This window comes from Nycticebus coucang, chromosome 2, assembly GCF_027406575.1.
Source record: "Nycticebus coucang isolate mNycCou1 chromosome 2, mNycCou1.pri, whole genome shotgun sequence".
NCBI classification, from domain to species: domain Eukaryota; kingdom Metazoa; phylum Chordata; class Mammalia; order Primates; family Lorisidae; genus Nycticebus; species Nycticebus coucang.
This window is the reverse complement of record NC_069781.1, coordinates 364,520-376,593: the sequence shown is the minus strand read 5'-3', so window position 1 is coordinate 376,593 and position 12,074 is coordinate 364,520. Positions and strand designations below refer to the sequence as shown.

The following is a 12,074-nucleotide window of genomic DNA, read 5'->3' as shown; positions in this document are numbered from 1 at the left end:
GTAGCAACGAAAATAATTTTATGGTTGCGGGTCACTACAACATGAAGAACTATATTAAAGGGTGGTGGCATTAGGAAGGTTGAGAACCATTGCCTTAGGATGATGAATTACCACTCAAGAATGGTGACGTTTTCCAGGCCAATAAGTAAGGGAAGACGTTCTCAGCTTTTTCTCTGGGCACTGGGGCACCGTGTGGGTTTTTCCATGGCTCCTGTGAGATCTCCACACTGTTCCCACTGCACCCCTCTCCTCCCAAGACCCTTATGGTCTCTCCTTGTTCTCTGCCCTCTACTTGCCTGGTGTCTGCTGAGGTACCTGCTTTGTGCTTGGCTTTTGTCCACACTGGGCGCCTGCCTCTGTCTTACCCCACATGCCTCTGCCCCAGCCCCACATACCTCTACCTTCGCTGCCTTGTCCAGGGCAGCTTGGCTGTGCATCCCCTGACTGAGGAACTTGAGAGTGAGGCTGACTGCTACCCACAGCTGTCATTTCGTATATTTAATACAACTATGAGGCTGAACACCAATAACATGGGGATCAGGATGCAGGCTTTCCTTGAGAAAGGGTGTCCTGGTCAATGCCAGTGCAATTAGAAATACGTTTATTATGTTTATTAGGAGCTAGGGTTGCTGCACTGACAATAGAAACAAGGAGGGAAATGTAATAAACAGGTCAGCACAGAGACAGGGCTGGGGAGGCAAGTAAAGAAGGGAAATCCATAGGGAGAAAGTGGGGGTTGCATGTCTGTTAGGGTCCTCTTGACCAATACAGGGTTGCATAAGACGGTGGCACATGGGTTGGCACATGGGCGGGTGACCCTGGCTCTCCAGGCCTCACCGGAGCTCCCTGGGTCTGAGCTCCCCTGAGTGGGATTTTTCTGGCTTTGAGATGCTTAATGAATGCAGTCTGTAATGTCCTGAGGAAATAGGGCTGGGAATTTGGTGGGAAACAGGTAGGCAGGTTGCTGTGTGTGGTCTGTGGGGTACAGGGTGCCCCCTCTGCCCCCTGACTGTCACATTGTTTGGAAGTCTGCAGCGTGTGGGCAGCTCTTCCTGAATTGTTGGCGCTGTTGTAAACATGCCATGTAGCTGTAAGCTCGAAGGGCCCAGCAGGAGTGGCAGAGAGCTGGGTGGCCTTGTGGGGGACACCCCCACCCTTCTTGTTCTGCATCTCCTGTCACTGCTCAAAGACAGTGATGGTGTGTCCCGTGGCAGGGAGCAGGGTTCTCTGGGTCCTGCACTCAGGGGCTGCACACCAGTGTTGAAGTGTGAGTTTTAGAGCCTAAATGGTCTCCATGTTGCAGGATGCAGAAGGCTCCACGTGTCTGCACTTGGCTGCCAAGAAAGGCCACTATGATGTCGTCCAGTATCTGCTTTCAAATGGACAGATGGATGTCAACTGCCAGGTAAGGGCATGCCTGCCTCACTCACTACCTCAGCCAGCTGAGCAAGCTGCTGTCCCCTTCTGTAGCCAGCCCACTTGCCTCCGCACAGCCTCCACTTCACTCCATGAGTTCACTTAGCCCTTATGGGCCCCTCAAGGAGACTTCATCCTCTGGATGCTCCCCCTCATGTCTGCCTGGGCTGTACAGCCTGTGCCAGGTCTGTGTCTATATGGTACCACACGTTCCCGCACAGCCCCTGTTCCCCTGTTGTCCCTACTGGGCACCATCTTCCTTCTATGCCTCATCTGACCCCAAGCACAGCCACTGCCCCACTACATGTGTGTTTATCATGCCCTGCTGCCAGACCTATAGGGCAGGGTCTGGGTCTGTTTTGCTCACACTGCGATCTGTGCTGCCTCATCAGCGCCTGGCATGTGGCAGGTACCTGGAGATACATCTGTGGCACATGTGACCGACTATGGAGCCCAAAGGAGGATAGGGGCCAGGGCTGCTCAGCACGCATGGGATGTCCTTCCCAGGAGCTCTTGACTCTGGGCCTGGTCTCTGTCTCCACACGTACTCTCCCCGTGGTGGGGCTCTGTGGTGTCGCCTCTCTCAGGCTTCATTCGCCTAGGTGTTTACACCAGCTCCCAGTTGGCTTGGCCTCAATGACATCCCTATCAGACCATTTCCTGTGCTGTGTCCCATATGCACAGCCTCCCGTCTGCCAAACAGGCCTTGCGTGGGGCCTCCCTGTTGTCTCCACCTGCAGCATTCCCTGACGGTTATTCTCATGCCCACTTAGTTGGGTTGCTGTGCTGTCCCCTAGGGCCTGGCTCTGGCTGGTGGTGCTTTGTCCCCAGCGCCTCAGGGGAGCTTGGGCTGGTGTGTCTGCCAGAGGCATGTGGGCTTGTGGGGTGAGGAAAGATCTTCCAGAGGTATTGGGGAGGGTGCTGGGCCCTCTGTCTCCAGATCAGGGACTGGCATCGTGACACCTGGGTCCTGAAAAGTCACCTTTGTTCTGGCTTGAATAAAATTCTTTAGGACCATGGGGGCCTTAGGTGGAGTGGTGGGAATGCCCATGGCCAGAGGCAGGACCATCAGCCTCTGGGCCTGGGTGTCCCCGCTGGTCAGGAGGTCTCGGCTACTGCTCTAAGGCTGCCTCTCAGGTTTGCAATCTGTCATCAGGACCAGGACTCAAAGAGCCCTGGCCTCTCAGGGTGCCCTGACACGCTGCTAGTCCCTAGGTCTGGCCCCTGCGCACAGGTTTTTCTGTTCTTTTGCTCATGTTGCTGGTCCGAGGTTCTCGGCTATGTTGGTGTGGGCTGGGCAAGGGACCAGCTGTTCAGCTCCACCCAGGGGAAGGGGGCTATGGTGTATGGTCACACCAGGTCCTGGTTCTGCCTTTGTCCTGCACTCACTAAAGTGCAGGGCAGCATGCTGAGGCCTGGCTCCCTTGTCCTAGGCTGCCCCGCAGGTCCCCAGGGAGCCCAGTGCGGGGGAGGGGGGTGGGTACTTAGATGCCTCTGGGTTGCTCATCTCTAGCCTCTGTGCCAGAGTTTTATTTTCTTCTTTTGAAATTAGGATGACGGGGGCTGGACACCCATGATTTGGGCCACCGAATATAAGCATGTGGACCTTGTGAAGCTGCTGCTGTCCAAGGGCTCGGACATTAACATCCGGGACAACGTGAGTCTTGCTCCTCAAGTCACGGACCGGGGAGCAGCATCCGGCCAGAGGACGGGTGCCGGGCTGCTTGGGGCAGCCTTCTCCGCAAGTTTCCTTTTCTTCAAAAGCAGAGCCTACACACCTGGTGTGCCTGCGACCTCGCCCTATGGGCGACTCGCCAGCCTGGGGCAGTTTCCTGTGATCACTCTGCGGTGGGTTCAGTGGGGTGTGAGGCCCTGGCAAACATGGCCCCTCGTGTAGGATCTGTGCTCAGAGGGCGCCTGCTCCCTCCTGCTGATGGGTGTGTGTGTGATGAGGACCTGGGCAGGTGGGGGCTTGTGGCCTTGTGCGTGGGCCTTGGTCACCACCAGCTCTACCATAGTTTGGAGTCTGGGTAGAAGGCCTCGCTGGTCCTTCTGGGCGGCTCCCTTCAGCCCAGTGGGCAGGGGAGGAGCAGCAGGTGACTCTGGAAGGTCTTCAGGCACCTATAGAAACAGTGGGACTGCTGAGGGGTTCAGCCTGGAGATCAGTGTGATCTTGAGAAGTTAGGGGGAGTCTGTTGGGACCCTGTGCTGGCAGGCGTCTGCGTTCGCCTCCTAGGACAGACCTGACATGGCACGGCCTGGAGAGCTGTGTCCACTTGTACAGAGTCTCTGGAAGCTGTAATAGGAGAGTCCAGCCTATTAAATTGATAGAAAGGTTTGGCACACAAAAAATGACTTTGGAAAGAGTGCTGTGAGACATTGCATGTGGGGGGGAGGCCACTCTGTCTGGGGGTTTGGGGCTGGCATGGCCCTGCCTCCCTCGAGGCACACAGGACAATGCTGGGGCCACACAGTCAGCCTGAGGGCAGGGCTTCTAGGGCTGGCAGGTGGCCATCCCGTTGCTGCCTCCTGCCTCCTCGGCCCATCAGAACCCATTCCCATGGGTGTGAGGAGCTGTGGGTTGGTGGACAGCTACGGGAAGTGTGGGTGAGGACAGGAGGGAAGCAGGGTACGAGGGCCGGACCCAGCTGTGCCTTCCTGCCTCTCGCTGCCATCGGGCACAATGGTGTGGTGAAGGCAGCTGTCTCTACCTCATACAGCTGTCACCAGTGTGGGTGGGTGGGTGGGTGCACGGGTGGGCAGCACACAGCCTGGCCAGGGTCAGTGGGTGTCAATTCTGGTGGCTGTTCCCATGAAATAGAAGAACTGATTAAATTTCAAGTTTGATTTATAAGATGAAAGACTTATTTAACCACTTTATCAGTGTGTAACAGGCAGATTGCATATTTCAGAGGGTACAGCTAAGTGAGTTTCAGCCCCAGAAACCACCAGCACAGCAGGGTGGTGATGCCTCTTTCCCCTCCAGAGGCCTCCTCCTGCCACTCCATGCCCTCACCCCATGTCCCCTGTGTGTGGCCTTCTTTCACCATGGATATGGTTGCATGTTTTAGTCATGTGTGACAGGAGCCCATGCTGTGTACTGTTTCCAGACAGCGAGGCTCTGCTGATCAACAGGCCCTTCTCATTACCCCAGAGTGTGTACTTTGGAGTGAGGCCCTTCTTATTACCCCAGAGTGTGTCCTCATTACCCCAGCTGGTCCTTTGCTGTGACTGGTCCCTGCTGCAAAATCTCGTCCTTCCTGTCTCTCGATTCGATATCTAGGAGAAGACGTGGGTCATGGCACGGGAGTGTATACTCAGCTTATTCTGAAAAGCTGCACCCCACTTCCAGTGTATGGGAGCTCTGGTTCCCCCACATTCTCCTCAACATCTAATATGGTCAGTCTTTTTGGTTTTAGCCACCCAGTAGGTTTGTCATGGTATTTCATTGTTTAATTTTCATTTCTGTGATGATTAATGATGTTAAGCATCTTTTTATAAGGTTATTTGCTATCCATGTATCTTCTTTGATACAGAGTCTATTGAAATCTTTTGCTCATTTTTTATTGGGTGGTTTATTTTCTTATTCTTGAGTTTTGAGAATTTATTTTGTAGTCTGAATACAAGTTCTTTATCAGATAAATGCTTTACAAGCCTGTCTGAAAATGCAGAAGTCACTGAATTTTGATAAAGTGCAGTTCATCAGTTTTATTCAGTAAACCCTGCTTGTGGTGATTGCCTGAAAATTTCTTACAATAGTTCATGGTTCTGGTTTTAACTTTAGGTCTGTGATCTATTACGAGTTAGTTTTTGTGTGTGTGGGTAACATGTGAATGGACATTCTCTCTTTCTCTCTCTTTTCTTTGTTGCATGTGGATGTCCAGTTGCTCCTGTGCAGCCTGTAGAGAAAGCTGTCCTTTCCCCATGGGCCCACTCTGCACCTTTGTCAGTGTGAGTCCGTCCCGGGTGCCCTCGGCTGTGCCCCTGTCTGCTGGACACCAGCACCCGCCCACCTGGTGGATGCGCCTTTGCTGCCTGGCGGGTGTCCCGGAGCAGCCTGATGTTCTCACTCCTCATGCTCACACATGTGATTTAACCATATTTTAATTTTGTTTAAACCATCACTGGTCTTTTTAAAAGGCCATAAAAAAGCCCTCACTTGCTCTTGCCATTCCGTTCCTGCTGCGCCTCTTTCTCTAGGGGACTTACTATCCCCCAGCACCATGTCCTTTCTCCTTGCCTCACTTCTCCTCACGGCTCTGGGTGTTTTGATCTGTTCATGATGCATCCTCTCAGCTTTTTAATGCCTACGACATCCTTGTTTTGCTTTCATTTTCGAGGCAGTATTTTTACTGCATATAGAATTCTAGGTAGATTTTTTTTTTTCTTTCTTTCCGTGCTTTAAACACATTGCTTCCCACATGTTTCCTTTGTGTTTGCAATGAGGGGCCTGTTGTCATCCACATTCTTATTTTTCTGTGTGCCTTTTTTCTCTCATGGCTGTTTGTTCATTTGTTTTAGAGATGGGGTCTTGACCTGTCGCCCAGGCTGTAGCACAGTCACATCATCACAGCTCTCTGCAGCCTTCAACTCCTGGGCTCAAGGGATCCTCCTGCCTCAGCCTCCCACGTCCACACCATGTCACGACCACAGACGTGAGCCACCACACCCGGCTAATCTTTTTTATCTTTTGTAGAGACAGCCTCTCACTATGTTGCCCAGGCTGGTCATGAACTCCTGGCCTCAAGTGATCCTCCTACCTTGGCCTCCCAAAGTGCTGGGATTACTGATGTGAGCCACCATGCCCAGTTATGGCTGCTTTTAAGATTTTTTCTTTATCACTGGATTTCAGCAATTTGATTATTGATATGTATTGGCAGTATTTTATTTTATTATTATTTGTGCTTAGGGTACTTTGAGCTTCTTGGATCTGTAAATTTAGGGTTTTGTCAAATTTGAAGATTTTCCTGTTACCCTGTTTCCCCCAAAATAAGACAGTGTCTTATTTTAAGGTGTGCTCCCAAAGATGGGCTAGGTCTTATTTTCAGGGGACGTCTTATCTTTCCTGTAAGTAGGTCTTATTTTTGGAGGATGTCTTATTTTCAGGGAAACAGGGTATTATTTCTTCCAGTGTGTTTTTTCCCACCATCACTTTGTGGGTGTCAGACAGCTTGAAGTTGCCCCACAGCTCACTGATGCTCTTTTTGATTTAAAAAAATTTTTTTTTCTTTTTCTTTTTTTTTTTTTGTTGTTGTTGTTGTTGCAATTTGGCTGGGGCCAGGTTCGAACCCACCACCCTCAGGTATATGGGGCTGGGGACCAGCGCCCTACCCACTAAGCCATAGGCGCTGCCCCTATTTTTTTCAAACTATGATTCACTGTAGCTGGTTTTTACTGGTCCAGCTTTGAATTTCCCAGTTTTTTCTTCTTCAAATTGTGCTTTGCTCTCGCCTCTACTGTTGAGTCTGCTACACGTTTTCTCATGCGTCCTCACTTCATTTGCAAGCCTGTGGGACACAGTTAAGCACCAATGGCTTTAACGGCCTCCACTTGCTGATTACAGCATCTGCATCAACTCCGGGTTTTGTCTGATGGGTTTTTCTCCTCATTATGGGTTGTGTCTCTTGCTTCTTGACCTGTCTGGTAACTTTTGTTTTAACTGGATGTCAGACATTGTGAATTCTACCTGGGAGGGTGGTGGGGGTTTTATTATATTTATGTATTTTTGTTTTATTTTAACTGGATGTCAGACACTGTGAATCCTACCTGGGAGGTGCTGGGGATCTTTGTCCTCTTGTAAATATTCTTGAGCTTTGTTCTGGGACATAGTTAAGTTACTTGAAACTGGTCAAATGTTGGACTTTGGATTTTAGGTTTCTTAGGTAAGTCTGGAGCCACTGAGGCAGGTTCCTCCTGTGTCTTCCAGCTGTGACCCACAGCCAAGAGTGTGTGCTAAGTGGGTGGGGGGAACAGTTAGTACTGTCAGCTTCGGAGCACATCCTTACAGGCGTGAGGCCACCACTGCCCTACTGGGTGCCCCAGTGAGAGTGTTCAGGCCTCTAGAACTTCTCTGGGAGCTGCGTCCTCTGCTCCAAGCACCAGGGCCCTCCTGGCCCCTCCTGCACATGGCTGGAGTCTCCAGGCAGTGACGGGCATTACAGGCCTCTGCTTGTGACCCCTCAGGGACCACAGCCCTTCATTGCCTCCTGTCCAGTATCTTGATAGCCACTGACACATTTTAACTATTTTGTTTTATTCTCTTGCTTCTTTCAAGTGAGAGGGTAAATCCAGTCTATGTTAGGCTCTTTGCAGAAATCAGAAGCTGATTTCTGTCATTTGAAAATCAAGAGTACTCAAAAGATGTAAGTCAGGCCTGTGGCAGCTTAGCACGGACTTCAGAAAGGTAATCAAACAATCCCAGGATAGGGCAGTTGGAAGTTGTGGTCATAAAATCATAAATAATTCTGATAAAAGAAAAAGGAAAAAAAATCCCCTAAGGATACAGTATATTTTTTTGTTCAGGGAACTTCTAAATGTATAGAGAATGGAAACCAGAAACAAAGAGCAGAAAGAGAGAAAAGCTACTAAGAATAACATCCAGAAGAGTAAGACCCAGATAAGCTAAGGTTTTTCAGAATATACTAAGGTTGACAAGGAGTTTGCTTTTAGTTTTCTCTTTTCAAAATGAAGAGAAAACAATAAAGGCTGTGCTTGGGGCTGGTAGCTGTTTGTTGATGAGGATAATAGAGAGAAAGGAACACTCCATTTCTGTTTTGCTTTTATCTTTTCTAATGTTCATTGAGCTGAAAAAGCACTGATTTGACCTCACAGTGCAGAAATTGGGAGGGAGCTTGCGTGAGCAGGAACACGTTCCCTCCCCTGGGTCTGGTACCCCAGGACCTGCAGACCACCCCTGGATGGTCCTGGGGGGCAATGGGGTTGGGGTTAGGCTGAGGCCAGCAGACAGAGGAACCAGGGTCTGCAAAGAGAGGCTGCAAGTACCATGGGACCTGCGCTGAGCCTCCTGTACCCCTGAAGAGAGTGACAGTCAGGCCCAGCTGTGCTTGTGGCATCTGTGACAACTTCTGGTGATTTTTGAAGGGGGGAGGAGGCCACAGTGAGCCGGGCCACTCAGACATGGCCCCAGGAGCCGTGACGTCCTCTAACCCATCTATCCCTTGAGAAATAATTCAGAAATAGGAAAGTACTAAAATATTCACAGGCATCATATCCCACAGTTAGTAACAGAAATGAAATATTCAGCAAGGAAAGATGCTGAGCTGGGGGGACTGTCTGGTGATGAGGGCACATGGCATGGGAGGCGCCCCCTGCAGTGGCCCAGCAGGCGGTGCCGTGGTCAGGCAGGCAGGACAGTGCGAGTGGCTGCTTTCATTCCACTTGCTGCCAGGTTGTTCCTAAGATCACAGAATTGAACATCACTTTATTGTTTTAATCGCTGCTTCTTGGCTATCTGGCAGGATTGAACTTTTTTTTGCATTTATGTTTACTTTGTTTTTTTCTTGTTTTATTTTTTACCCTTTGCACATTTATTTTTCAGAATTACAGACTTCTGATAAACTATAGTGTAATAAGTCGTACATGTTATACGTGTCACACAAATATTTTCCCAGCTTTTCTTCATTTTAAAATCCTCTATAAAATAAAACCTTTTTATTTTAAAAGTAATGGTAATCAGATTTGCCCATCTTTTTCAAATCTTACACAAGTCTTACCCTATTCTAACTCTAACTCAGACTCTAACTCTGGAAATGAATATAATTTTTTAACATGGGTAGAAAGAAAGTCTCCAAGTGTTAACATGTTGTGGGTAGGGTTTATAATTCTGGGTGATTTTTTTTTTTTCTATTTTAAAAGTATTCTGTACTATGATTGTGTTACTTTTATAATGAATACATAAAATAGAAAGGAAGTACCTCCAGAACTCGGATGGGCACTTGGCTCTCTTCTCTCGCTAAATGTACCAAACACTTCCTCTCGGATGAGGGGGTGAGGCAACTGCCTTTGCTAGGCGCTGCGTCCCACACCCAGCCAGAAAGCCCTCCCACACTGGGCTCACTCATGTCTCTGCTCAGGAGGAGAACATATGCCTGCACTGGGCGGCATTCTCCGGCTGCGTGGACATAGCTGAGATCTTGCTGGCTGCCAAGTGTGACCTCCACGCTGTGAACATCCATGGAGACTCACCCCTGCACATTGCTGCCCGGGAGAACCGCTACGACTGCGTGGTGTGAGTGTGGTGCTACCCGGATGGGTGATACTGCCCTGCCCTCAAGGTGCTGCCCAGGGTAGAAGAGCTCCCTGCTGCTCTCAGTAGGGACAGGTTTTTCCCAGCCCTCCTTTGAGATTAGCTGTGGTTTATTTTGGGTTTAGGGGTGATGAGCAGGAAACATTCCCAAATTCTTCACCTCTAATTGCATCTGAGACCTAATGCCCTGTTGGGAGGCTGGAAAATGCCCACAAAGGCAGTGCAAGGACAGAGCTGCTCTGGAGGCTCTGACTCGAGCCCTCGAGTCTCTGGGTACTGCCTGGGAGAGGGCAGACCACAGACGGGCTGGAACTCACTGCTCAGGGCCCTCTTTAAACCTGATACACCTGCTGTAGATTGTTCACGTCCAGGTTGTGGTCAGGGTCCTGTGCTGGAATGTTTGTTCTGCTTCTGGGGAAGGGCCCTGCTCTGGGACAGGACATCCTGACATGGCTGCCTGCCTCACTTGGAGATGAGGGTCAATGTGGCAAGGCGTGGGCTCTGTGTACAGCAGCCGCTGGACTCTCAGATGCTGGAGCCACTGATGTGTACCTGCCTGGGCAGGACTGTCCATTGTCACTTCCCTTTTTATCCTTGAGGGTGAATTTGAATGAAAAATCACACACCGTCCCTAGTTCTTTACATACTCCCCCGTTCTGATTTTGACAGTGGATGTGGGAAGGGAACAGGGAAGTGTGCTCTTGGGTGAGTTAAAGCCTTTCTTTTTAGGGTTATTGGTGAACAAACTTGTTATAAACATTTCAAAATGAATTCTGTGTTCTCTTTCTTTGGAGTGACTATCGTCATTTTATAAATCTCATATCTGTTACATTAAGATTTGTATGTTTTGTCGGCTTACATTTTTCCTTTTAGCCTCTTTCTTTCTCGGGATTCAGATGTCACCTTAAAAAACAAGGAGGGAGAGACACCCCTGCAGTGTGCAAGCCTCAACTCCCAGGTGTGGGGAGCCCTGCAGATGAGCAAGGCTCTGCGAGACTCGGCCCCCGACAGGCCCATCCCTGTGGAGAAGACGGTGAGCAGGTGAGAAGGCCCCGGGAACAGGCCCTTCTGTAGTAGATTGTTGATAAATGGGTCATTGAGAGTTTGGGGTGAAAACCTCTCCTAAAGCTGAAATCTCAGGCCAAAGTCCAAACTGTTGGGCCCCGGAGCTTGCTGGTGCCCTGTCACACTGTACATCACCCATACTGGGCAGGGCTTGTCACCGTGGAAGGTGATGATCACGCTTTCCCATGGCAGAGACATTGCTCGAGGCTACGAGCGGATCCCCATCCCTTGTGTCAATGCGGTGGATGGGGAGCCGTGCCCCAGCAACTACAAGTACGTCTCTCAGAGCTGTGTGACATCCCCCATGAACATCGACAGGAACATCACGCATTTGCAGGTTAGTTGAGGCAAGAGGGGCAGGTTCAGGTCCGACTGGGGCCATTGGAGGCCTAGGGAGGCTGAGGTCCCAGGTTTTTCTCACATCACCCCCCCACCCCCCAGAAGACCCATTCTCTCTGCTGTTGCCCCTGCGAAAGAGCTAGAAGGCAGATCTGCCAGAAAAACGATTCCGAGTTCCATTTTGTACACAGCATTAGGCCCTCCAGTTGCTCTTCTGAGGGCTCTTACTGGCTCCATAGCAGCACCTCGTGCCCTTGGCCTGGCACTGCCTCATTCCAGGCAGCTGCATGTGGAATTGGCAGATACCCTGGGTCCCTGCACCCAGTCCAGCTCCTGCCTCTGAGCCCGCGGGGCTCCTCCTCCTCTGGCTGAAACAGACGTTCCTGTCTCCCATGACAGGGCAGGAGTTGCCCGGTGGCCATGGCTCACAGGTGCCATCTCCTCACCTCACCTGTGGCACTACTGACCTCAAGGGTAATGGGGTTTCCTTAGCTCCTTCTTTGGAGCACCCTTCCCCTGCCAGCAATTGACTGTACCTATGTCACCTATTGCCAGGTCATAGACCCCATCCTCTCCCTCTGCGGGGTCCTCACCCATGGCCCTCACACAATCTTCAGTGTCTGTCTGTGGCGTGGCCCGTGCCCTGTTTTCCCTAAGAGGCTGCCACTCCCTTGGTGTTCTTGAGAAGAATCGTCAGGTCAGACCCTAGGTTGGCAGCAGGAGGGCCAGGACATGCCTGCCCTGCTGACGGCCGCGCATCTCTGTCGGCAGTACTGTGTGTGCGTGGACGACTGCTCCTCCAGCAACTGCATGTGCGGCCAGCTCAGTGTGCGCTGCTGGTACGACAAGGTAAGGAGGCTGCTCCATGTGGGTGTTCTGCAGGTTGCGACTTAGGAAATAACAAAGTGGCTCTTACTCTAAGACTGTCCAGCAGATTTGGGAGGGTGGCAGAGGTGAGCAGGTGTGGCCTCAGGAGAGAGGGAGAGGT

General features: G+C 50.7%; 1 protein-coding gene across 11 annotated transcripts in view; it reads left to right on the top strand.

Moving 5' to 3' along the window:
• EHMT1 (euchromatic histone lysine methyltransferase 1) overlaps positions 1 to 12,074 on the top strand; it is a 221,116-nt gene that overhangs the window by 190,958 nt on the left and 18,084 nt on the right. For all 11 annotated transcript variants that reach the window (XM_053556577.1, XM_053556595.1, XM_053556573.1 and 8 more), the window contains 6 exons: positions 1,304 to 1,405; positions 2,969 to 3,073; positions 9,510 to 9,664; positions 10,556 to 10,723; positions 10,940 to 11,084; positions 11,858 to 11,935. In XM_053556577.1, the coding sequence (XP_053412552.1) occupies positions 1,304 to 1,405; positions 2,969 to 3,073; positions 9,510 to 9,664; positions 10,556 to 10,723; positions 10,940 to 11,084; positions 11,858 to 11,935 (753 nt within the window). The remainder of the gene's footprint in view (positions 1 to 1,303; positions 1,406 to 2,968; positions 3,074 to 9,509; positions 9,665 to 10,555; positions 10,724 to 10,939; positions 11,085 to 11,857; positions 11,936 to 12,074) is intronic.